Source organism: Myxine glutinosa, chromosome 12 (genome assembly GCF_964187855.1).
Source record: "Myxine glutinosa chromosome 12, kmMyxGlut1.1, whole genome shotgun sequence".
NCBI lineage: Eukaryota > Metazoa > Chordata > Myxini > Myxiniformes > Myxinidae > Myxine > Myxine glutinosa.
The window spans coordinates 95,435,746-95,463,279 of NC_136272.1; the positions used below are offsets into that span (position 1 = coordinate 95,435,746).

The 27,534-nt window shown below is 46.1% G+C and overlaps 1 protein-coding gene across 1 annotated transcript in view; it reads left to right on the plus strand.

The window, feature by feature from the left end:
- EXD1 (exonuclease 3'-5' domain containing 1) overlaps window positions 1-16,093 on the plus strand; it is a 43,182-nt gene extending 27,089 nt beyond the window's left edge. Inside the window, exons 4-5 of the mRNA XM_068131679.2 lie at window positions 6,785-6,976; window positions 15,561-16,093. Of these exons, the coding sequence (XP_067987780.1) occupies window positions 6,785-6,976; window positions 15,561-15,644 (276 nt within the window). The 3' untranslated portion in view covers window positions 15,645-16,093. The remainder of the gene's footprint in view (window positions 1-6,784; window positions 6,977-15,560) is intronic.
- Window positions 16,094-27,534: the final 11,441 nt, after the last annotated feature.

A 27,534-nucleotide genomic window follows, 5' to 3' on the forward strand; every position in this document is an offset into this window, starting at 1 on the left:
GGAAGCAAAGACCTGCATGGTAATTTACATACATTCACCTAAATATGTAACACTCCCCCCCTTCAAGAAAGAAAGTTTGAACCCAGCGAAAACTTTCTTTGCCGGCCAATTTGGAGAAACAAACCAGATAACTCAACCCCCCCACATTATCAGTTCCCCCCGGGCACAGTTATCACTTAAAAATAAAGCCAGTTAAGCCACTCGATAGCACTTTTCCGGGAGGCCAAGCCGAGTATTCACTACATGGATGCCTTTAGGAACGCGGAGTTCACGGTTAGTCCGTGCAGGAAAGTTCTCTACATGGGCGCCTTGAGGAACGTGGAGTTCACGGTTAGTCCGTGCAGGAAAGTTCTCTACATGGGCGCCTTGAGGAACGTGGAGTTCACGGTTAGTCCGTGCAGGAAAGTTCACTACATGGACGCCTTTAGGAACGGCGTTCACGGTTAATTCGTGTAGGAATCTTGGCTCGGCGGCTCCGCCGCCTTCAGTGCTTCAACTTCTCAGAACGTCCCTAATAATTAGGGTGGGACCACTGGTCCCTGTAGTCCCCTGAATACCGGTCTTCTTCTCGGCCACTACTTTGCCAATTCTTCCTTCGGGAGCGGCCGTAACTCAGGGAGCCTCCATAATAATATTGACTGCGGCCACCACCAAAACTACCGCCCAGTTGTCCTCTCCTGTAGACCTCTCGACGCCTACGAAATGCCTTCCCTACTGTTATGGTCCGACCCTCCAAATCCTTGCCATTCCAATTCTTCTCTGCCTCTCTGGCGTCTTTTGTGCTGGCAAACGTGACAAAGCCGAACCCTCTTGACTGTTGCGTTTCCCAGTCTCTTACCAACCGCACTTCCACCAGCGGCCCATATCTGTTGAAGACAGAGGTCAGAACTTCTTCCTCTGTTTTGAAGTTCAGTCCCCCTACAAATAACTTGGCACTTTTGTCACCATCCCGAGCTGGTGTGGTGTTATTTTCCCTGCTGGGCTCTTTATCAACCCTCAGGTTACCATAAACTTGACCCCCGGCCAAATCATTCCCGAGAACCACAGATACACCCTCTACAGGAAACGTGGCTTGTAAACCGACGGTGACCGGTCCTGACCCCAAATCGGACTCCAACTGGGTGACCTGAAGGGGAGCACTAACACCGCCCCCGATCCCCTGTAAACGAACACTATCCCCCGTTGCCGTCTCCTCGGACCATGGCAAAATGCCTTCAAGCATTAAAGATTGATGGGCCCCTGTGTCTCTCAATATCCTAACCGGTCTCCGGTTAGTCGAGGCTCCATCCAGTGACACAAACCCCTCGGAAATAAATGGTTGGTAACCCTCTTGATGGCGATTTCTTACGCTAGCCATCGCATTCGGAGTTGTAATAGTCGGACTCCGCTCTGGGTTGTCCCTTTTCATGAGGTAACAACTGGACATCAAGTGTCCAGGTTTTTTGCAAAACGCGCAAGTAGGCCCGGAGGAAAAACTCGGGGTCTGCCTCGGGCCCCCCGAACTATAAGTTTGTCTTGGGCCCGCATCCCTCTGATTTCGAACCGGTGGGGTATCATAGTTGTCCCCATAATCATCTCGAGGCCGCCGCCATGTATGGTCGTTCTCCGCACCTGCTGTTCCCCACCTCCCCTGCGGAGATCTAGGCGAGGAGTTAGGTTCGTGGACCCCTATTCGGTGGGTTAAGGCATAATCATCTGCCATGGTGGCTGCGTCCCACAACTTTGGTACCTTCTTTTCCTGCAGGTACACTTTGATGTCCTCGTGGACACACTGCTGGAATTCCTCCACCAGGATCAAGTCCCGCAATGTTTCGAAGTCTTTCCCGACTCCTTTTGACTCACACCACCGATCAAACATGTTTTCTTTCACTCTGGCAAACTCCACATGGGTCTCACTCTCCCTCTTCCTGGCATTCCTGAATTTTTGCCTGTAAGCTTCCGGAACCAACTCATAGGCTTTGAGGATGTGCTTCTTCAGTACCTCATAATCTGCACATTGGTCCATTGGTAGCGCCGAATAAATTTCCTGAGCTTTCCCCACCAGCACACTTTGCACGAGTATGGTCCATGCCTCCTCCGGCCAGTTTAATTGTCGAGCCACTTTCTCAAAGTGTGGAAAAAATTTCGCGACTTCTTTTTCACTGAACGGTGGAACCAGCCTCACATGTCTGCCCACATCCCAGGTTTTCTGGTTAGGTGTCGACCCCGTCAGCAAGGGTGGTGCCTCTCCCCGTTCTCTCATTAACTCCAGCTCCTTGAATTTGATTTCTTGCTGAAGCTGCATGTCACGTTCCTTTAATTCCCTTTCCGCTTTTCTCTCCTCTGCTTCGAGGTCCCTTGCAGCTCTCCTTTCCTCTGCTTGTTCCTTTTCTCTTCTTTCCTGGAGTTCTCTTTCCACTCTCCTTTCCTCTGCTTGTTTCTCTTCTCTCCTCTCCTCTGCTTTCCTTTCTTCTTCTGCTCTTTCCTTTTCTGCTTTCCTTTCTTCTTCTGCTCTTTCCTTTTCTGCTTTCCTTTCTTCTTCTGCTCTTTCCTTTTCTGCTTTCCTTTCTTCTTCTGCTAACCTTTCCTGGAGTTCTCGTTCCACTCTCCTTTCCTCTGCTTGTTTCTCTTCTCTCCTCTCCTCTGCTTTCCTTTCTTCTTCTGCTCTTTCCTTTTCTGCTTTCCTTTCTTCTTCTGCTCTTTCCTTTTCTGCTTTCCTTTCTTCTTCTTTGATCCGTTCCTGGCTCCGTAATTGCAACTCCAGTTTCCGGAGCTCCACGTCTTCTGGTTCTTCGGGTAGCCACTCCCAGGCTAACTCGTCCCATGTTCCTAATCCCACCATAGATTGTATCACCGTGGCCTGCAACTCTGCCTTCCTCAAATTAGTTCGGACCTCCAAGTTAAAATGTTTGGCCAATTTCAAGAGATCCGACTTTAGCAACGCTCGGAACTGTGCCTCACTCGGGGTTACCCCAAAGTTCTGTGCCACAAACGCCATGGTGCCTATCGTTAACACCTGTTAACCTTCACCCCAAGACTTTCCCCAATTTCTCAAAAAAAAATATTACCAATTAATAATTAATTAATAAATTTTAATTACCAAAAATATTATTATTTTATTATTTTATACACTTTTAGATCCCGGACGTAGACCCAATTGCGAAACCGCAAATCGTAATTTGGACGAGCCCCCAATTCTGTTACGTGGTCCTCCCGGTAACTACCTGGTCTTGGTGACCCCCGGACCGTGGGAGGGACCCCGCCAGAAAGATATATGGTTTATACGCTTTCGTAACGCAATCAATATGAATTCCGGTCAAGAAGAAACCCCACACCAAGGATCCGGAATAATCAATAATATATTCACTGAGCAATCAACAACCATCAACAATGCACAATCAATATTACAACCATGTGAACTCATCTACACAAACTCTAAGATGGCCATCTTAATCTTATACATTCCTCACGTGAGCCCCACTCCTGACTCCCTCCGTGGTCAATGTCTCTCCTCTCCGCACACGGGCGGTTGAACGAGCCCCGGGCGGACGTGCTCTAAACGTGCCGTCTCGGACTGGGGCCGCGGCTGCAGCGCACCTCCTTGCCAAGCCACGGGGCAAACCCAGCGCGGCGTCCAACGTGCGCGAGGCCCCAAGTGCGACTCTTACGCGTCCTTGTAGATGGGCAAAAACCCAGCGCGGCTTCCGACGCGAGCGAGGCCCAACGTGCGGACCCGTACGCGTCTTTGTAGACGGGGCAAACTGTCCCGGACGCTTGGTTTCGTGCACGAACTCACAGTGACTGGACGGGTCCAAAGGTAGTTACCGCCCAGGTAACTCCTCTCGCCAGACGTTTCGCAACGGCGCGTTTTCCGCGCAGCGTAAGGTCGATTCCACCTTCTCGTCGTCGCGGGGCGAGGAAGAAGAAACCTTTCTTTCCCTCGTGTCTTTTTCCTCCGTTTCCCGTCACTTCCGCTTCCGGCCACTTCCGTTTCCTGCCACTCTTTCAGAAGGGCTCCTGACCCTCCAACCACAACAACTACACAACAACTTAATATACTACACACGGAAGCAAAGACCTGCATGGTAATTTACATACATTCACCTAAATATGTAACACTTGCCAGGTATATTGCTGGGGACCCGAGGATGTGCCTTTTCAAGGTTTGAAATTAATCGGACAAGTACTTACCGAGCTATGGCGATTTAGCCGTTCGCCGTTCGCTTTGGCGTTGCGAATGGACCAAACCATTGCATGTAAATAGAGGGGGGGGTTCTGTGGTCGTTGCGAATGGACCAAACCATTCATGTAAATAGAGGGGGGGGGGGGGGGTTCTGTGGTCGTTACTGCCACGTGGTTTCAAAGTTTTTTTTTGCTGTTGTTTGCACGCATGTTTTTTTGCACCCACGTACGGGCACGCCCTAGGATGTTTACACACACACACCCCTACACAAATTTTTTTTTTTTTTTTTTTTTGGCAAGGAACGGGCACCCACGTACGGGCACGTCCTAGCTTATATATAGTACGGGCATGCCCTAGTCTTTAATGATGCAAGGTGCTGAACATGACTAGTCATAAAGAGTCAGCATTTTGTGTTCGTACGTCATTACCTCCACCACCGAAAGTGGATGGAGGTTATGTTTTCACCCCTGTCTGTTTGTTTGTTTGTCTGTGAGCAGGATATCTCAAAAGGTTGTGGGCATATCGGGTGTGTGACACTGACAAATTGATTCGTTTTTGGTGAAAATCCGAATATGATAATTTCCAAGTGATTTTTCACCATTGAGAGATAGGGCCAAAAACGATACATAGCATGATATCTCACAAGGATGTGGATGTATTATGACAAAACTTTTATGAGTTGGGTGGGTGACCTCTTCTTCTCCTTTCTCACTGATGGTGTTTTTATCAGAAGGAGCATAATCAAATTGTGCTCAAAAAGTCCAACTTCAAATCCTACATTAACTTGGAATCGAGATCATGGAGACTCGGACTTTGCCTTACTGAGAATCAATTACATCAATGCCGTACATCTGTTTAGTGTGAAATGTGATGCAAAGATATTTAAAGGTTCAAAAATTTATACCCCCACTATTTCACCCCAGATCCACTTTTTTGAAATACCAACTTCTTTCCTGGAAGTCCTTGCAGTGTCCTTGTGTTTTATACTTCTCCCCCCTACCCCTTCCCACGCCTCCTCCCCCCAAGCCCTCTCCCTCCCACAGATCTCCCGATGTCCCTGCTCTCAAATGTTGTGTTTGTGTGCTTCCCCTTCTCTCCCCATCTTGTCTACCGTTCCCCTTATTATATACTTTGTGTGTCTGATTTTTTTTTGTGTGTGTGATAAATGTTAGTTCTTTCACGAGCCTCGATCCTGTATACAAAAAAAAAAAAAAAAGTTTAGGGAATTTAAACGTTTGTAATTGATTTGTATTGTATGGTCAAAAAGAATTGATTGTTGAGTTGTCCATCACATGGCGAACCTGTATTATGCATTTACACTTTCTTTATGCAGAACGTAGGCGACCACATTAAGCGTACATTTGAGATTGATATTGTTTTGTGGCCAGAAATCGCCTGTTTAATGGTCACGTAGAGGCCACATGACTCTCCTCGACCACCGACCACCTCCCCCCCCCCTCCCCGCACGCCTCCCCACCCCTACCTACCATCCCCTACCCCACCCCTCATCCCCCACAACCCCCCGTTACTACCCCACTCCTCATCCCCCGTATGCTATGCCCGTTATTGTCATTCACTATTCCCATCTGCGAGGTTACCTGCTCCATCCCACCCACCAACATCGGGTCATAACGACATTCCTTTGTCAGTCTAAGTTATATTTCTAGTCACAGGTACTCGCACTAATTACTGATATCAAATGGCTGTTTCCTCTTCCATACCTAAGTCGAGGGGTGAGCATGTGGAAACTGATTCAGCATGCCGATGTAATATGCACAGACAGATAAATCGATACAGAAACTGATAACGTGCAGCTATAATATAAATCTAGTAACCCTGATCAGACAAAATAGGTATTATATACGTAAGAATAAAATAGTTGAGTTACCTGTCGTGAAGGATCACAAGGTGATCGGAGCAAAAGCTCCGACGAAGGGTAAAGCTCAAAACAACATCAGCACCTTGTGATCCTTCATGGCAAATATCTTTAACCATTTTATTCTCATATTTTTATTATCTTGTGCTGCCAACACAGACTGCGAGTTTTGTGCTGGAATTAGCAAGTACAAAATAGTTATTAGGCTCTTGTGATTAAAAATGGAAAATCATTTTTCCTGCACAATATCATTTGAAGTTTCTTGAAGACTAAATTCTTAATGAATGTTTTGAAAAATGTGTTCATAGTTTACTCATTAGAGAGAGAACTTTTTTTTCCAGAAAAGTCACAGGTTATTGATGATATAATATGGGTGCTCTTGCAAGAAACTTAAACGCGAGAGGATGTCATTAGGCCCAGTAATGCTGAGCAATGGCTGCTAACCTAAGGTTGTTTGTCCGTGCTCTATGCTTTTTAAGTGCCGAGCATCGAGCAAGGAAGCAGCATGGGCCATTTTTAAAGTCTTTGGTTTGACTCGCCGGGGTCCAAACCACCGACCTCCCATACATAGAGCGGACGCTCTAACCATTATGCCACCGAGCTACTGATACATAATATATGCTTAAGGGGATGATTAAACATTACAATGATGTACGCTGTGCATTTACATTTCACTTTTGTGTCTCATGCCACTCATTAAACACCGATACGACCTTCCCTAAACAAAGACTCGACTTTGTTTGCAGGAATCCGAGGAAGCATGGATAACCAGACCATGCCCAAACAGACTGCTAAATGTGACCATAGCTGAGGCGTGGCAACTACTGTCCTTACGAGAGGCCTTGCTCGAGCGAATGATGGTGCCGTTCACATCATGCGTTGATTTCTACCTGGGTTTTTACTGCAATGCTCCCGACGACAAGCACCGAAACTTCCCTGTCAGTGCAGTTCAAATTTTGTCATGGTTTTTCAGTACCAGATTAAACTTCTAGGATGATAACGCACGATGGGTGATCATGTTGGCCCTGCTCTTGCTTTTTTTTTTTTTTTTCTCCTGGCTTCTGCACTGGTATTATTTACCAGATGTACCAATAATGTCCAGATCATGCTGAAATCTCTTTATTGTTCTGTGCAGGATCCCATTGGGCATCTATGTGTTCACCCATACATAATGAAATTATTGAAAAACTTAGTTAATGTTCGTGTCAATGTATCCTATATGAATATTGCATAAAGCCAAAACTACCATGGCAGACTCTGCTTAAGGAGTAATTCCTATTTTTTTTTTTTTTTGTATACAGAATCGAGGCTCGTGAAAGAGTTAACATTTATGGAAAAAAAACAAATTAAACAAACAAGCAAACAAAGTATATAAAAAGGGGAGCGGCAGACAAGATGGGGAGAGAATGGGAGGAAGCACACAGACAACATTTGAGAGCAGGGACATCGAGAGATCTGTGGGAAGGAGAGGGCTTGGGGGGAGGTGGGAGAGGTATAAAACATATGGACACTGCAAGGACTTCCAGGAAAGAAGTTGGAATTTCGAAAAAGTGGATCTGGGGTGAATTAGCAGGGGTAGAAAAGATCAAGGTTTTGGATGGGGGAAGATAAGAGATGGTGGTGAACAGCTGTTTTAAAGACCTGGAGGGAAGAGTGGGATTGAAGGGAGTGGGGGAGTTTGTTCCAGAGGCGGGAGAAAAGAGGAATGAAGGAGTGAAGGTGAGCAGAGAGTCTTGATTTTGGCAGTTTAACCATAAGAGGGTTGCAGGCAGATCTTGTGTGACCTGTAGGAATATTTGGGGGACAGAGCACAGACAGGACTGGGGGGGCTAGGCCGGAGAGGAGTACATATGCTATTGATGGTACTATTGATGGTAAACTATGTCTCATCTCCTGGAATTATTTTTGGATGTTACAGATGCCACGGTGTCTTTTGTGAGGAGTAAGTGAGCTATCGCCAGTATTCACAATAACTTTTGCAGTCACATCCCTCATCCTTCAAATAGATAGGCAGCTGCCTCTTCCCTCTCTTCAGACCTTGACAAAATCACGCACTGATCAAACCCTTGCAATTTTTTAGGTATTTTACTCCTGAGAAAGCACACACTCACTCTCTCTCTCTAGGACCATATGGCAAACCCTCCCATCTACTTTCTCAACAACCCTCTCGATGAAGTCACTCAACTCGCTGTTAGTCACCTGGGTCTCACTGTCAGCCATGATCTTTCATGGGCAAACCACATTTCAAAATTGGCCTCCAAAGCCAGTTGCCAACTAGGCATCCTAAGTCGTACAAAGTCCTTCCTTGGCGCACCTGAACTACTGTCTACCTTCAAGACCTTCATCTGTAGCTTGATGGAATACTCTCCCCTTTTTGCTGGAGCACCTGCCTAACACCTTGCTCAGCTAGATGCCGTGGAAAGCAAGGCCTTCAAGATAAGTGAAATATCCTGTGAGGAAGCTGAGTCTATGGGCCTATCACTTTCCCATCCCCGACAGGCCTTTGGCCTGTCCTCTACCGCCTCCTTTCTGGTCTTGCACCTCTGCCCTCTCCGTGCATTGTTGCTTTTATGTTTTTGCAGGGTGCATATGTTAAACCCATTCTAGTGAAGCTCCCAAAATCCAGAATCACTGCTCACCTCCACTCATTTGTTCCTCTTTTTCCCCACCTGTGGAGCCAATTTTTCCTTCTAGGTCTTCAATAGAGCTTTTCACCACCATCTCAGATCCTGTTCACCACCATCTCTGATCCTGTTCCCCACCATCCCCCATCCAAAACCATGATCTTTTCTGCACCCGTTAAACAAACCACCCTCTTCCCCCAAATTTTGCTTCTTTATCCATCTTATCTACCCACCTGCATTCTCCCTTACCCCTTAATCACTTGGACAAATAAGGGATGTGGGGAAGAATAAGGGCAAGGGGAGGACACAGAAACATACAAACAGATAGCCTGGCGAAAACATAAACTTCGTACACCTTTGGTGGGTGTCACCAAATTTTGGAGGAGGGAGACAAGTTTGAAAGTTCAATCTTGATGTTAGACAGACATTGTTTTGTGCCTCTCCTGAGAGTGGACACACAATTGTTGCTGGCTTTGTGGAATGATCTGAGAATACCATTGGTCGGGTTTGTTTTCCAGGAAGAGAAGGCAAGTTGTTTCAAGGCAACTGCCTCACCATAGGATTGAGTGTACCATGACCGGGAAGAAGGGTCAGATAACTGAAGACTGGATGGGATGGATCTGTGCATAAGAGAGAGTTTCTGTCGATGGAATCCCAGGATGAGTTAACATCAGAGGTGGTAGATATAGGAGACCAGTCCTGAAGAGAGATGGCTGCTTGCAGTCCCTGCCAATCTGCTTGAGTGAAACGTGAGACTCTCCTGCACTGAGGCAGCTCTCTGAGAATTACCAGAGATGTGTTGACTTTCACAAGAATATGATCAGATGAACCAATGGGAGCAGAGGAAGAAAAGCTTCAATATGCGCGAAAGTTTGTCATCACCAAGTCCAGAATTTGGAGAAATTTTGCCATTTGGAGAAAGCCAGGTTGGAAAATTTACAGATCGAGTCAGTCCTATGGAGTTACAGAAGTCCTTTGCTGAAGTGCCATGGCTGGTGAGAGAGGTGCCAACACCCAGCCAATTAGCATGGTGACAATTTAAATCGCTTATGAGGAAGAGAAAGTTGGGATGAATGGTTAAAAATTGGTTCATGTTGTCTGAGAGGGAGAGATGTATATGGAGTTTTCACTGTTGGGTTATGGTGCAATACACAGACGAATAAGTGGTCGGTGCGGAGGGGAAGTTGCAGCCAGAGGTACTCCTGGCAGTTAGGTGGTATAAGATCAGTTATAAGGGCAGTGAGGAATTGGGTTCTTGATGTAAAGTGCAACTGCACCACCAGGGCAGGGTTTAGGCCTATCAAATCAGAGGAGACAATAGCCAGGGAGACTAACTCATCACCAGCTAACTTATCCCCACTAAGTAGTTGGGGATGTTCTGTGGGGGGAAGGATTTCATTAAAGAGATGATGTCTGGTTTATCGGTAGCAGTCTTGAGTGAGAGAAGTCACGTTGTAGCGGAGACCTTGGATGTTTGATGTTCACACAGTTGGGGATTGGTGGAGGTGCTTAGAGGGTGGGGTGGAGGCTTTGAGGTTGCAGGTTGAGAGGAAGGCTCTGATGGGCTGGGGTGAGGAGGGACGCGTGAAGGGGGCATGAAACTTTGAAGGGGTGGGTGAGGAGGACAGCATAAAGATGGGACATGAAGTGGATGGATGCTGATCGCAAATTCCCAAATTAGACAAACTAAGATAAAGATCATGGAATGGGAGGTAAGATATTTTGTTTAATATATACATACATTAGGGTGATTCTTAACTCTTCAATGCAGGCATCAAAAATCCTACATAAACGCAGCCATTGGGCCTCGGAGGCCCAACGGATGTATTCGTGTAATATATATATATTTTTTGATGGATTTTTTTTTATTCATATCATTTTCAATCAAAGTCGATGCTCATGGATATGTATTTGCTCAGAAAATGTGTGCATCATTGATCCCATTAGTTGGAAAAATCCCATACAAGTAATGAACTTTTTTTTTTTTTTTTTTTTGCAAAAAAGAATTTTGTTCTCTGTTTTTCAACTTTTTTCTCTCTAAAAAGTTGAGGCTCATGGTGGAGTATTTGCTCAAAAAATATGATTCACTAATCCTTTTATTTAGAATGTACATGTCCACAATTGTCAAAAATCCTACACCTATGCAGCCATTGGGCCTCGGAGGCCACACGAATGTATTCGTGTAAAGTTTTTAAATTTTCATATTTTCATCACTGAATTATTTGTAACCAAGTTATAGGAGCATATAATGAGGCTCATATCAATAAAATAATGATATAACATAGTAGTACAACAACATTTATGCGGGGCCTCGAAGGCCCCAGGCCTGCATTCGTGTCGGATTTTCGGGTTATAAGTGAAGAATGAAGATTTTCCCACAAGCCTGAATGAATTTTTTTTTTTATGTCACTGAATTTTGTGTAACAACATTTAAGTCGGTGAAAATGAGGCTCATTCCAAGAAAAAAATTGTACAGCATAGTTTTTGCAACAAAAAAAACCTTGTGGGCCTCCGAGACCCAATCACTGCATCCAAGGGTTAAAAATGAAAGTTAGAAATGTCATGGTGGTAACACTTAAATTTTTTTGTATGTATGAAAAAACCCTTGTGGTGAAAGTTTAAGCCATTTGGACTAAATTTAGGTGTTGCACACGAAGTTTGTAATTTCACATATTTGGCTTGCATAAATGTTTGAAGTTTATTATTTATTCTCCACTGCTATACTTGTGCTTTTGACCATTACAGTTGACCTATGACCTTGCTATGTACTGCACATTTTGAAGTCGTTTTTCAGTTAATTGAATATAGTACAGCTGTACTCTGGTGTATGCAGTTGCTCTCATTGAAGAGTACAATTGTCTCCTGACGAGGGATGAACAGCAAACCCAATATCTGCTTCAAGTTCGGACAACATTACAAGAGGTTTTCCAATTGCAGGAAATCAACGCTTATCGGGCACAAACATTGAGTGGCTGGCAACCATGAGTCACTGCGCAACCCCTAAAACTTGATTTATTCATAAAATATTTCACTGGCAGAAGTTTTACCTCGATACCAAAACAATTAAAGGTTAGGAGTAAAACAATTTTTTTTTTGCCTTGGGTAGCTAAGAACCACCCTAATATATATATATATATATATATATATATATATATATATATATATATATATATATATATATATATATATATATATATATATATATATATATATATATATACACTGAAGTGCCATGGCTTTGTGGATATACATACCGGTGTGTACCCCGGTTTAGAATAGGTACACCGTATCCCTGCGTGTCGTAAGAGGCGACTCAAAGGGTTGGCGTCAGGAAGGGCATCCGGCCATAAAAACATTGCCTCAAACATAGAACCATGACAATTTGGAAAAGATTGTCATGGGGACCGCAAGGCTAACCCCCGCTCTTGCAGGGAAAATGGCCTTAAAATGCCTGTTGTGTTGTGGTATATATATGGGAGCGTACGCTGGATCAGCACGTCGCTGGGTCCTTGGACGATTCCTCAGCACCATCCCCACACACCACCGTGTGTGCTACGGAATGAGGTGTTTTTACGGCGGCCGGAGTGCAAATGCTGCCACCAACCTCCTTGAGAGAGGACCCAGTACCCTGGTACTCATTGCGCCGACCTTGGAAGGATGACAGGCTGAGTCAACCCCATTTGTTATTAATTTAACAGTTGAACGCAATTTGAACTGAGGTCCTTAGGATCTCAAGCCCGCCACCCTAACTATTAGGTCAACACCAGGTATATTTTGTTTAAGACATATATGTATGTGTGTATATATATATATATACAGTCATCCCTCGTTTATCGCGGGGGTTACGTTCCAGAACCCCCCGCGATAGGTGAAAATCCGCGAAGTAGAAACCATATATTAATTTTATTATTTTTATATATTTTAAGCCTTTAAAAACCCTCCCCATACTCTTATAAACCTTTCCCACGCTCTTATAAACCCTTTCTACACTCTTAAACACACTTTTGAGACCCATCCTTACGTATTAGAAAAATATTTGTACGTGTATATATAGCTGTCCAGTATATTTGAAAATACTGTAATAGATACTGGGTAAGTATATCAATAATAGTTTTTACTGTACTGCACAGCAAAGAAGAGCATTACAGCTCTTCTGAAGGCGCCACTTCAGCAGGCGCCTCGTCAGGTGGTGCAGTATCTTCGTCGTCATCCGGAACTTCTTTTCGTGCTGAAGACGTAGGCGTGTCTTCTTTCTTTTTTCGGGTGAGGAACATAGTGATGGGCAGTTGCTGGCGCTGCCTTTTCTTCTGGGCGAGGAGGTTTTTATAGACTTCAATGCCTCCGTCGATTACATTTCTGAACTTCAACAAATGAATCATCTGGGGGTCCCATTCATCAGCCCTTTCCTTAAGTTATTTTGCCATTCTCACTAGGGCTGCGAGGCATTCCAGTGATAGGCCTTCTTCTTCTTCATCCCCTGAACCCTCTTCTTCCTCTTCTTCTTCCTCACTTGCTGACTTCGTCATCTCCGCCAGGTCTTCGTCCGTTAACGGATCTGAGTGGGTCTCGAGCAGCTCCTCAACGTCATCGGGAGTCATATCGTTGAAGCCATCTCCTCCTAGTAATTTTGCCAGCTTCACTGCCTTATCTACTGCAGAGTGGTGGACTTCGTCAGGAGAGAAACCCTTGTACAGTACACGTAATCGTGGACTACTTCTGGCCACAATTTTTTCCAGCAGGCATTCAAAGTTTCTGTCTTCATCTCCTTTATGGCCATCTGAATATTTTGCAGACACGTTGCAATGGTGTACTCACGCCAGTACGCCTTCAGCGAGAAGTTTTTGTCCGAGTCCATAGCCTCGACCAGGTGCTGCAGGGTGTTTCGCGTATAAAGTGCCTTAAATGCGCGAATGACGCCTTGATCCATGGGCTGTATCAGCGATGTGGTGTTTGGCGGTAAGAACTCTATTTGTATACCATCATACGACAGGTCGAGCGCGTGACCTCCTGCATTATCCATGAGCAACAGCACTTTGAACTCGAGTCCTTTTTTCTGCGAGATAAAGCTTGACCTCGGGAATGAAGCACTGGTGGAACCAATCCGATGTGAGGAGTTTCGTAATCCAGGACTTCTGGTTGTGCATCCAAAACACTGGCAGCAGGTTCTTATTTTTGTTTTTGAGGACCCTTGGGTTTTTGGACTTATAAATAAGACCAGGCTTTATCATAAAGCCCGCAGCATTCTCACACATTACTAAAGTCACCCGATCTTTGTGGGCCTTAAATCCAGGGGCTCTGGCTTCCTCGATCCTGATGAAAGTGCGAGACGGCATCCGTTTCCAAAATAAGGCTGTCTCATCCATATTAAAAACTTGTTCAGGCTTATAACCCCCTTCCTCGATGATCGTCCTGAACGTCTCATTCACGTACCCCTCGGCAGCAGCTTTATCAGCAGAAGCAGCTTCTCCATGCAGGACCACGCTCTTTAGCTTAAATCGTTTTTGAAATTTTTCAAACCAACCCTTGCTGGCATCGAATTTGGTTGGTTTGGTGGGAGATGCGGTCGATGGTTCGGATTCGGGGTCGTCGTCGCCAGCGCCTTCAGCAAGCTTGGCGTAAAGCTGCCTGGCCTTCTCACGGATAACGTTGGTATCCAGTGGTATATTCTTCTTCCTGCAGTCACTGATCCAAAGGGCCAATGCAGACTCCATCCTTACAATGGCCTTATTGCATGAAGTTACCACCCTTTTCGCTGACTGGTTGAAGGACACTGATGCCGTCGCCCTTATATTCTTTTCGTCCTTCTTAATGTACCGGACCGTAGATTCATTGAGCCCGTAATGGCGGCCTACAGCCGCAAAGCTTCTCCCTTCCTTTAACATGTCGAGGAGTTTCACCTTCTCTACGATATTAAGCATCTTCCTCTGGCACTTAGGTTCAGTGCCAGAACCCTTAGAAGACGCAGAACGTTTACCCGTCATCGTAGGGCTTGAAACAACTTCACAATTTTACACAAAATGCACAAAAACACAACACCGCAGGATACTGAACAGCGTGCTCTGATTGGTCGCGTCTCATCCATCTGCCAATAGTGTGCCGCGTACGAAATCATCTGGGCAAACGAGCGCAAGCAACCCAAGCTTGGTTTTCCATACGCGCGATTCTTTGTCGACTCATTTATAATGCGTATTTTATTTCGATTTACTGTAATATTCTTTTAATATAGGTTTTAATTAATGTGTTATATTTTTATTTATATTATTATTAATTTTTTAGGCTAGAAAATGCTTATTTTACCGCAAAAATAATTAAAATCTAAAAAAATAAAAATACCTATAGGTCGCAGAATCCCGCGATATAATGAAAAATCCGATATATAATTTTACATATACTAGCGAGAAAAACCCGCGATGTACCGAAGCCGCGAAAAGTGAAGCGTGATATAGTGAGGGATTACTGTATATATATTTATATATATATATATATAAATAAAATGGTGCTGGCAGTGTGGGAGGAGGGTTGGTATAATTACAATTTTATAGCCGAGTTGAAATTCAAACCCAGGCTAAACAGCTTGGAGGCGAGTGTGCGTACATCTAGGCCATCCTGCCAATTCTTGCATGGCATACCACATGGTGTGATACATTATGATTGCCTTGCAATGATTAAGTGATCATCGAATTTATAAAAGAATGCCCATATCTCAATATGGTATTATCCATGAGAGGGAGCAGAGAGGCATTTGTTGGGCGGACAAAATGGCCTAATAAGATTGAAATGCCTAAATTGGTAGATTTCTAGCTATAGGGTCGTGATTTATTTGAGCGTAAATGAGTTTGTTAAAAACTTTTATTTCTGTCTAATGTACTAAATGCATTCCTCGACTTCTCGCCTACAGTGCGAAAGCATGGATTTGCTCAGCGAACTTCCCTCTGTGTACGAGGCAGCAGCGGCGAGCTTACATCTGGCAGGAAACGCATAGAGTTCTGGCAGCCGGAGGAAACCTCTCAGAGCAAACCTGTTGAATTACCTTCCAGACCGGGTCACTTCTTTGTTTTCTGAAGGTTTCCTTTTGTTAAGATTTTGTCTTTGTTCCACCTACACATTAATGTTGAGTGCGTTTTAACACATTCCGATCGGTGATCTCCCAAGGCGATGGTGGTGCATTTTCATTTTGTGCCTTGCTCGCTAATCCATCATCGTGATCTCTATGAGCAGATATTGCTCGACGTGGCTTTGTGGATTAAACGTCAAAAATCACTAACTAGCCTGGTGTTTTCTGAGCATTCCCCAATCGTCATGTACACTCGTCACAAGGAAGATCGGCGTGGGTGCGGTAATGTGACTGAGATGAGAGTATGACTCGGTCGAGGTAGACTGTTGAGCTTTGATCCATTGCATCGGCTTTTTCTCTGCATGAGCTCAACTATGGATTTCATTATTATCATCCGACTTGTTTTGCTTTTTTTGCTATCGTGTTGTTGTACTCCAGCATGTGTGTTTGCTGCTAATCGCATGCAACATGTATGGGGAGTTTGCTCCTCGCCTTTAGTTTTGTGTGACGTTTGTTTAGGCGTCATAATTTCCAGTAAGTTTCCATTCAGAAGTTTGCTTTCAGTTTTTCTTTGTTTCTTTACCTTGATTATTTAGGTGTTGCATTTTGAACTCTTTGTGTCCCACTGATCGGCCAGATCTGGATTCGGACCTGAACCAAAATCGAATCGTCTTGTTCTTGTTTTTCATCTTTGATTTGCAGCGGCGAGCTTGGTTTTGAATTGCATCTTTTAGGACCCACAACATGACCGGTTTGACCCGAAACATCTCAATTTTGAATGCACATTCATTTTCGCAGTATTGAAAACTGTGATGTTGATCCTGAAAACCAGCCCCAAGGTCATCAAACCCGCTTCTGCTCAGTCAATCGTACCATATCCCTACCCGACCTTTTCTAGACAAAAACAATTTGCCTGCTGTCACTTTCAGAGGATGTCAGTGTCTCTAGAACCATCCATAGTGAGGTTATGATTTAAATTTTACTGCTTTGAACAACATCAGATACAGCAATCATAAAAGGTCAAAAATCCTTTGCTTCATATATCCACCAGTGACATTTTGAACGTTGTGGTTGTTTTCAGGCCTGAAGTTTCCACAGGCTGTGTTTGCACTACCAGCTGCCATTTTGTTATGATGAGACATTGTTTTACCTTTGAGGTGATGGAGAAGCTTGTGGTATTTTGGCTCTTTGTTTCCAATTGTTACAATCATTGCATTATTGCTTTAAAATCACACAACAGAGATTATTGTGGAAAGTATATAAACATTATTTGTCATACAGTAGTGTGCAAAAGTCTTCAGCCACCTTGAAAATAAACATTTTTATTGTCAAATTGGCATATTTTGATTTTTAAAAATGTGTTAATGCCTCACTGGAAGGTGTTAAACCTTAGCAGCAGAAATACATCCCCAAACTTGAACAGAGCCTCCACCCTGCTTCACAGGTTATGTTTTGACCCTGTCTGTCTGTCATTGAGCAGGATATCTCAAAAATGTATGGATGGATTCGGATGGGGCAGGATAGGTGTGTGACAAGGACGACTTGATTCGATTTTGGTGAAGATTCGGTTGCAGGTACGATAAAAAATATTTTTAAAAGTGATTTTTCACAATTCAGAGATAGAGCCAAAACAATCTATAGTACAATATATCAGAGTTGTGGACGAGTTATGACGAAACTATGAGTTGGTTAGGCGATGAGAACAAGACAATTTGAATTTGGTTCAGATCCGGCCTATCAGTGGGATACAACGCAAAAACTTTTCAGCCTGGCAGACTGAAACTCCATTGTGTTTTCACATTTTCATTTTCATTTTTTTTCATTTCCATTCCATTTTCATCAGGGCATTAACACATTTTCAGCCTGGCAGAGGTGCTCCAAGTGTCGTATGCTCCACCGAGTGTCGTTCTAGCAATGATCATGTTTTATTACAGAAACAAAAATAAATTTTATGTTATAATACTAATGCATGAAATCCCAGACAGCTTCTATGATGTTACGGTCAGGACTTTGAGGGGGTGATTCTAATAGGTGTTGAGTTCCGATTCTGTTTTTCTTTGTAAATATATTTTAACAACATTTGCAATGTATTTGGGATCTTCGGTATAATCTTAGCAGCAGAAATACATTCCCAAACTTGAACAGAACAGTTTTCTGCCATGATCTTTCCTGGGAAAACCACATTTCCAAGCTGGCCTCCAAAGCCAGTCGCCGACTAGGCATCCTCCGTCGTGCGAAGTCCTTCCTTGGCACACCTGAGCTCCTCACCACATACAAGGCTTTCATCCGCAGCTCAATGGAATACTGTTCTCCCCTCTGGACTGGTGCTCCTGCCTCACACCTAGCTTGGCTTCACGCTGTTGAAACCAAAGCTTTCAGAAACATTGGAATCTCCCGCAATGAAGCTAACTCCGACAGCCTTTGACTCGCTCACCGCAGGCAGGTTGGTGGTCTTCTTTGTTCTACCGACTCCTCTCCTGCCTTGCTCCCCCAGCTCTCTCTGTGCTCTGTCCCCCAAATATTCATACAAGGCGCACAAGATCTGCCAGCAATCTTCTTATGGTTAAACTGTCAAAATCAAGACTCTCGCGTCACCTTCACTCTTTCATTCCTCTTTTCTCCCGCCTCTGGAACAAACTCCCTCTCTCTCTCTTCAATCCCACTCCTCCCTCCAAGTCTTTAAAACAGCTGTTCACCACCATCTCTTATCTTCCCCTAACCCCTTCCAATGCCACCTTCCCCCAAGCCCCCTCCCTCCCACAGATCTCCCGATGTCCTTGTTACCCTCTCCCGAGAAGAGGGTATTGCATTTGAGTGAGTGTGTTTGTTTTCTGTTTGTCTGTCTTGTTTGTTTGCTTGTTTGTTTGTCCGCACAGAATAAATATGATTTTCTCTGCAACCGTTGGGCTGATTGACAGCAAATTTTCACTGCAGGTGCAACTCCACCTGTATAATTTTTTTAAACTGATGACTATGACGTCATAGGTCACGTGGTTCAGCCACCATCTTGGAAAAACCGAAAAACTTTGCAGCTCTATATCTCTGAAAGCACAGCATATAAATTTTTTTTAGACATGGCTCATTGTAAATAACTCTCCATGTGGAATAACATATGTTAATGATGATGTCATAGGTGCCTCCATTATGACATCATAATTCGACAAGTACAAAACATCATCCGATCAAGATGAAATGTCTTGAGCATCATCCAGGGATAAATTGGAGAAAGAAAAAAAAACGATGACGTCTTAGTCACATGGTTCGGCCGCCATATTCGTTTTAACACAAAAGCCTTAAACACCGCTGAAAACACGTCCTGGTGAGGGTCTGCAATCTCTGATTGGTCTTTCTTGTTCTCTGCTGTTGTACTTGTGTGCTTCCCTCTCTCTCCCCATATTATCTCCCGCTCCCTTTAATATATTGTTACGGACGCGGTTAAAGATGTTATTTTGACCGAGCGGTGGTATTACCGCGACCGAACAGTGCTTCCTTGATTAATACCCGATTTGCCCCAAGCTTTGGCCGGATCGCGCCACCGCTATTCAATCGGGAAAACTCTAAAGCGACCGAATACAAAGAGGAAGAAGACGTACAGAAGAGTAATTGGATTTATTATTTACACATATAATCAAGAAGAAAGCAGTCACGTTTATTTACAGACGAGATTAGATACACAGTGCAACGCTAGCTTACCTACAGTCTTAATTAACCCAGGGACAGAACAAACAAGGACAGACTCACGCGGGGAATGATGATAGGACTGGCGGGAGATGGATGGCTGGCCGGATAGGGAGGTCCAACTGGTCCTGCAGCCGATCGACTCGTGGGCAGCCGCCGCTCCTTCGCGGCCCTGCTCCAAACTGCCGTCCAGGCCTCACGCTGCTGTGGCTGCAGTTTCGGTGGCTCCAGCTGCAGCAAATGCAGTTGCGGTGGCTCGAGCTGCAGTTCAACTCTGGACTTCTTGGTTGGACTTCTTGGAGAATTAATAATAATTACTGGTGTTATGTTACTAAAACTTCAAGAGACTCGTTTTAGCAAAATCAATGGTTTATTCACTTTAGAGAATTTGTTGTATACTAAGCCGAGATCTTTAATGAGTCTTTGTTCCAGTCTTTGTTGAAGCTTGTTTGGTAGGTCTTGGTTGAAGCTCGGTCTGTAGGTCTTTTGAAGCTCGTTCAGTTGTTGACAATCTCCAGTTGGTTGATCAGTTCAACTGGTCTTCAGTTTTCACTCCTCTTCAGTTCACTCTCCCAGTCCACTCTCCTCCCCAATCGCAACTTTCTCTTGGTTTTAAAGCCCCAAACTCCTTTGATGTTGCGGAGCATGCAGGGTGTCTCTTGTTCCCTTATCCAAAACCTTATTTGGCTCTCTCTTGGCCAGCTTTCTATGTTGAGCGACTGAGAGCACTTATTTCTGTTCAAGAGGTCAAATGCTCTGACCGGCTCAGGGAGAATTTGCAGCCTGTGTGCAGTGAACTGAACATAGGCTATTTTTGATAGACAGATGGCAGTCCAAGAGCGGTACACATTCTGTCTTGTATTATATTGCTCTTGTCTCATTTGTGTAAAGTAAAACATATTGTTACGGACACGACTTATTAAGATGTTATGCTGGGCCGAGCGGAATGGCTGCCGTGTTCGCACAAGTTACCCGATTATACTCGAACGTTGGCCGAATCGCGCTACGCTAGATCAATGAAGGAAAGGACACAACGGCTGGGTTAAATGACACGACACCAGGGGTACAGTTCTCAAGACCTCCGGAGGAGGATATAATATGGGATATGCAGAACGTTTAGATTACACGGCACAAGAGGTACAGCACAGAAAGGTGGGCACTTATACACGGTCTTATCTTAGCGCCGACAGACCACAGACAAACGGGACAAGGCTGACTCACACAGGGATTGATGGCAAGGAGGGGCAGGTAGTCGATGGCTCAAGGTGCACCTTGGCTCAGGGGCAGAATCGACCCGGTCCGGTCCAGAGAGGCGGGAAGGTATTTCTCAGCGCTCGGAGGTGGCGTCCTTCTTTGTCCAAGCTGAGGCGCATCTGACGTCACCTCCGTCTTCCTGCGCGTATCCAGCGGGGAGTGACACGCCCTCGGCTCGTTAGCTCCGCCCCAGATGGAATCGGTCCGCCGCTTCTTATTGGGTGCGGGGGGTTACCGGGCTCCGCCCTTGACGAGGAGCTGACAGTGAGCCCCTGTGTGGTAACCCCGTCAGAGCACATGGTCAATGGCGGCTAACCAAGCCGGAGTGAGGACGCGCACTCCCCGCGCCGCTGTTGTTGTTGTTGGTGTTGTTGTTTCATGAGGAAGAGATGCGGGGAGGTATTGGGAGGTCCTAAACTTACTACTGGTGCCATACAATCACATTCTGGTGCAACGAAGAGTCAGAATTAATGGAAACGAGTCCTTAACTGACATAGACTAAGAATAACTAGCAAGATGTCCTATAGTTGTCTGCGTGAGATGCGGTGAACCTGGGCACGACATTTAATGGGGGAAAAAGGGGAAGGTCGGGGCTACAGAGTGTTGTTTACAGACAATGGGACTAGGGAATGGGGGATTGGGGATAGTTGGGGAGTATTGGGGAAATAGGGGAATATTTACAAGCGGATATGGATGGAGGCCAAATCCCATATCCGCAACATTGCACCCTTCTCTACCTCGGGGCGTCCCGACCCGATAAATTTTTACCTACTTTAGTGTGGCACTCAGATGTAGTTCCCTCTACTATTAACTCTACCCTGAGTGCGACAGTTTTACAGATGTTCACAAATGAGTAAATATGTCCCCCTGCGACGTTGCACCCTTCTCCTCACAGAAACACACCCACAGGATAACCGAATCGCGGAAAGAATTCTCAAACTAAACATACAGCCGGTAGGGAGCATTATTTACACAAGACTACACTGATATTTACACTATGATCCAGGACCTGTTTTTGGAGGAACACATGCAGATGTTATGCATAGAGAGAGCACGCATGCCAGCATCGATACACCAACCCACGAGTGCTCTGTGGCCCTACGGCCTTTAATAATGTGCAGAGCACCCCTTCCAAGCACCAAAAGCACCACCCCATCATGTACAGTCAGCACCATCCGGTGCACCAATAAAGTGTTCAACAATCACCGGTGGTGTCGCAGCCGGCCGATGTTCTGCCGCTGGTCTTGCCTTCATGTGGTGCACTTGGCCTTCTTGCTTCTTTAAAAATAAAGAAAGGCGCCAACCGCGTCCATTTCTGTATTGTGGTGTCAGGGGGCCAACTATTAGTGGTTCACCTGTATGGCATAGGTGCCACGTTGACCCATAGGTCCATCAACGGGTGGTGCTTGCCCGCAAAAGAACTGCGGTCCATGGTGGGCGGCCACAAAAATTGCGGTCCATATGGTGTATCGATCCAGGCAGCAAGCAGCGAAAGTACAGGCCCACAACTGCGGAGCCAGCACCTCTCTCTCCTCTCTCTCTGCCCCAAAGCCAGATCCTCGGAGGTGGGAGACAAAAGAAGAAGACAAGTGAGTAAGGTGGTAAGGGCGCAAAAGTGCACGCAATACAAGGTGATGCACACTGGGGGCACATGGGAACCAGGTGAGACAGGTACGTTCCTACCGTACGCCCCCCCCCCCCCCCCCCACCAGGTAACCTACATTGCCCCTCCCTTACCCCTTACTGTATCCACAAAACACAACACTACCCATAAACATCTACTTTACAAATCAACAACCGTCCCTACTGTCTTCCCCGTTCCTCCCATAAACCAAATTCGTCTTCTCTCCCTCCTAACCAATCAAATTTGCCATTTCCAACTCTCATCACAATTTGCCATCTCCAACTCAACATCAAAATTTGCCATCACCAATTCATCATCAGTCCCTCCTAAGGAGGGAGAGATGGAATCACCCCAATGTCTTATCCACTTCGTGATGCGTCTCACCAATCCACACAGCAATTCTCATTTCCTGCACACAGAACAAAGAAACACAGGTGTGGAGTCATCATCACCACAGGTAAGTGGCTGCGTATGGTGCGACAGGTTCATCAATCCTAACTATTTCCTACATGACTTTAACAACTTTACATTACCCGGGGTCTTTCTCCTGCCAAACCATTGGCCCTCCTACACTATGGGTTCTAAAAACCAATTCCCATTGACCAAACTGTGGTGCTTTTCAATTTGGGGTCTCACTCCCCCGATTCATCTCCCGGTGCCCTCGCACAATTTCTGGGCCGCGACGTGTAGCTCTCCCAGCAGGTCTACCCACCTGCACACCTCCACCACTGCAGTTGCCTCCGAGCTTACCTGCTCCTTACCCTAACCTAACTACCTGGGGAAGGCCCTCTGGCGCTCTCCCCACTCGGTGCCCTCTCTGGCACTGGGCTACCCGGGTCCGTCCTCCGGATCCTCGGGCCCCACTGACACTAACGGCTCCCAGAGCCCACCTGCGGCCTCACCTGGCCGACATCCTCACAGTGGTGGAGTGCCCAACCAACTACACACACTAACAGGCTACACGCCCAGCCATTTCCACAACACTAATGCACCCATCCAAAGACCATTCTTTCACCCGCACCACAGATGCCAATATCCAACCACAATTTACCTGTACCCTCTACCTAACACTTACACTACCCGCCCTGGGTATCCGTGATGGGGGTCCACTCTTCCCCCATTCACACCTTCGCACCATCCACTCCACTCCATTCCACTTACTCCATGTACTCCACACACCTGTACTTGCACACCTGTGCTCTCACACCTGGTGCCACCTGCACCCTTCTCTCCCCAAGCGCATTCGCGCTGATCCACACACTTACTACTCATACACTGCTCCATACACCTGTTCAGTTGCACACCTGTGCAATCACACCTGTTCCATCCTCACACAGCATCATCTCATCTAACTACTCCCCTCTGAAACTTGCGCTTCCCAGTCGTCCCTTTAAACTATTGCGCTCCCTCGTCATTATCATCCACACTAAACTACCTGCGTCCCCACTACAGGTATCAGGTCTCCTACTTAAATCTTGTCACCTGATGTCATCTTCTAGGGCCCTATCAATATCCTAACCCACCCGGGCTAGTTCTCACTGCCATACACCCCATAATCTATTGCGCATTTGCCCCACACATGGGAAGGGTGGCAGGGATGCCACCCTTACCCACCGTCATACGGCGCGAGTGGGACCTTGTGGGACCACCTCGTATGCGAGTCGTTGCCCGCCTGCCGGACCCCGTGCGTCGCCCCTTGCGGGGTCAGCGCGGGGCCGAACCGGCCGGGCCCCCACAGTACATTACCCCCAAGGGGCTCTCGTGCCTCCCCGGTCCCTCTAACAACTACCCCTGTTGGTGTCGATGCATGGATCACACTTCCGCAACCCGCTACCCATTCCATACCACCACAACCTTGCTCACCCACACCTCGCACCTCTCGTTCCATACCCTCCGGACCAACCATATACCTCACTCTTGGCCTCTCACGAACATCCGGGTCTATCTCGACCCCCAAGCTTATTAAATCACCTGGCGCATCATACGCACGACCATATTGGTCACCACTTACACCGGGTCCTCTTTCTCTTCGCTTCTCCTCCATCACCTGCGAATCCCTCATCCGGTTAATGAGCACATCATCACGATCCGAACACAGACTTTGGACCAATTCTTTTACTTCCTCCTTTATCTCTTTCTTATCCTCTCTCCGTCGCTTCTTAATTTCGCTCACCCCTTCCACTTCTTCTAATTTCTGCTTCACCTCCTCGTGCGCCCCTTTAAGTTCTTCCTTTAACTCCACTTTATTTTTTTCTATGTGCTCCCGCACCTCCCGCTCTTTAACCTCCATCACCTCTACCACTTTGTTCATTTTCCTCGTCAGGTCCTCATGTACCGTCTGACACTCTTTTTTAATTACCCCTACGTCCTTTTTCATCTCCTTCTGTGTCAATTTTAAACCCTCTATTACCGCTGTGTTCTTCTTTACCTGGTCCCCCAACTCCTTTTGTCCCACTGTCAGTTGTTCTACTCCCAGCATCAACTCCTCTATACCCCCTTGCAATTTTACAGTCCCCTTTCTCACCTCCTTCTCCATGCGCTCCTTACAGTGCCTCACCTCCTCGCGCACTCCTCCGACCTCCTCACTCACACCTCTTCTGATCTCTTCTCCCATCACTTGCATCTCCTGCCCAGATGCCACCCTCATCTGCTCCATTTCCTCCCTGTGAGCATCCAGTTTAGTTTCTACCCCCATTCTGACCCCCTCTATCTGCTGCCCCATTTGTTTAACTTCCCTTTCCGCTTGGTCCCTCATGTCCCTCAATTTGCCTTCCATACTGTTTTCTAACCCCTCTAACCCCTTTTGCATTTCCCCTAATCTATTGTCTAATCCCTCTATTCTACTCCCTAACCCTCCGATCTGGGCCCCCATGTCCTCCCTCAATTTCTCGCTATTGGACCCCATTTGGCCCTCCAATCGCTCACCCTGAGCATCCATCCGGTTCCCCATTTGTCCCATACTGCTTTTCAAACCTCTAATTTGGTCTCCCAATTGCTCACTATTCTTTTCCATAAGGGCCGTCATTTGCATAAAAAAAAGGTTCAAATCCACCGGTGGCGCTACTACGGTCGCGGACGCGGTCGCCGTGGCCATGTGCGAGGCGCCATTTTGCGCGCCCGTAACCTCGTGCGCGACGACGCTATTTTGCGAACCTGCCACCCTCACTGCTTCGCTCTCCTCATGTCCCTCATTTTGGTCCTGGATCGACCCTGCCTCACTCTCCTCTACCGGAACCCAGCCGTCTTGGTCTGCCATAGCGCGACTTTCAAAATTCGGGTTTTTATTTTTTTTTGTAAAACACAATTAAATTTCGCCGTTATAATTTCGAGCGCGTGAAACGCGCTCCGGGACCGATCCCACTTCCCGACACCAATTGTTACGGACACGACTTATTAAGATGTTATGCTGGGCCGAGCGGAATGGCCGCCGTGTTCGCACAAGTTACCCGATTATACTCGAACGTTGGCCGAATCACGCTACGCTAGATCAATGAAGGAAAGGACACAACGGCTGGGTTAAATGACACGACACCAGGGGTACAGTTCTCAAGACCTCCGGAGGAGGATATAATATGGGATATGCAGAACGTTTAGATTACACGGCACAAGAGGTACACCACAGAAAGGTGGGCACTTATACACGGTCTTATCTTAGCCCCGACAGACCACAGACAAACGGGACAAGGCTGACTCACACAGGGATTGATGGCAAGGAGGGGCAGGTAGTCGATGGCTCAAGGTGCACCTTGGCTCAGGGGCAGAATCGACCCGGTCCGGTCCAGAGAGGCGGGAAGGTATTTCTCAGCGCTCGGAGGTGGCGTCCTTCTTTGTCCAAGCTGAGGCGCATCTGACGTCACCTCCGTCTTCCTGCGCGTATCCAGCGGGGAGTGACACGCCCTCGGCTCGTTAGCTCCGCCCCAGATGGAATCGGTCCGCCGCTTCTTATTGGGTGCGGGGGGTTACCGGGCTCCGCCCTTGACGAGGAGCTGACAGTGAGCCCCTGTGTGGTAACCCCGTCGGAGCACATGGTCAATGGCGGCTAACCAAGCCGGAGTGAGGACGCGCACTCCCCGCGCCGCTGTTGTTGTTGTTGGTGTTGTTGTTTCATGAGGAAGAGATGCGGGGAGGTATTGGGAGGTCCTAAACTTACTACTGGTGCCATACAATCACATTCTGGTGCAACGAAGAGTCAGAATTAATGGAAACGAGTCCTTAACTGACATAGACTAAGAATAACTAGCAAGATGTCCTATAGTTGTCTGCGTGAGATGCGGTGAACCTGGGCACGACATTTAATGGGGGAAAAAGGGGAAGGTCGGGGCTACAGAGTGTTGTTTACAGACAATGGGACTAGGGAATGGGGGATTGGGGATAGTTGGGGAGTATTGGGGAAATAGGGGAATATTTACAAGCGGATATGGATGGAGGCCAAATCCCATATCCGCAACAATATTCCACTTTAAACAAGATTACATTGAGATATATTCTAGCAATATTGTCAATATGAATATTTATTCCCTGACAATCCCCAGTTTTTTCTTTTATGTTTATATTAACCATTAATCTAAACATTACCACATTAAATATTCAAACCACTAATCTGGTAATTCAATTTCCTAAGGCATACACCGTCATTCTGGAAGAATTTTGATCACAATACATTTCCTTGTTCATTGACTCTTTCTTTGTTGATAATTCAATTCAACTCATTTGCATAAAGATCACAAAACATTTCACCTTCACCAAAACGCAATAATTTCAATTCCTCATTAAAATAATAAAGCATCTGCAACATTTGGCAAAATATTTGCCTTTAATCAAATATTGACTTTCTTTGTTTGAAAAAAAAGGGGCGGATCACTTGTGTTTGAAATTACAGCATGAAACATTTTTTCTTCAAATGTCTTCATAACACCTACACTATTTGCGTAGGATTTTCTGCTGTTGTGATAGCTGGGCAGAGTCATAGACTGACCCTGCTCTCCATGCAGCATCCTTGCCACTCTTGCTGTGAGCCATAGTAGATTTGAACAAGGCCTCCATCCAGTTGTAGTCGACTTGCCTCCTCACTCATCGTGAGCATGGAGCTAGTATTGATGTGATGTTGATTTGTCAACAAGATGTGGAGCAGGGATGCCGGATGCATCCGCAATGATGATGTTGGGACCATGGTACTCAGTTGTCCATGGTCCATACCAGGAGCACACAGCAGAATCGTGCACAGCTGTTGTGAAGGAAAAGGCGCAGACGTTCGCTTGCAGC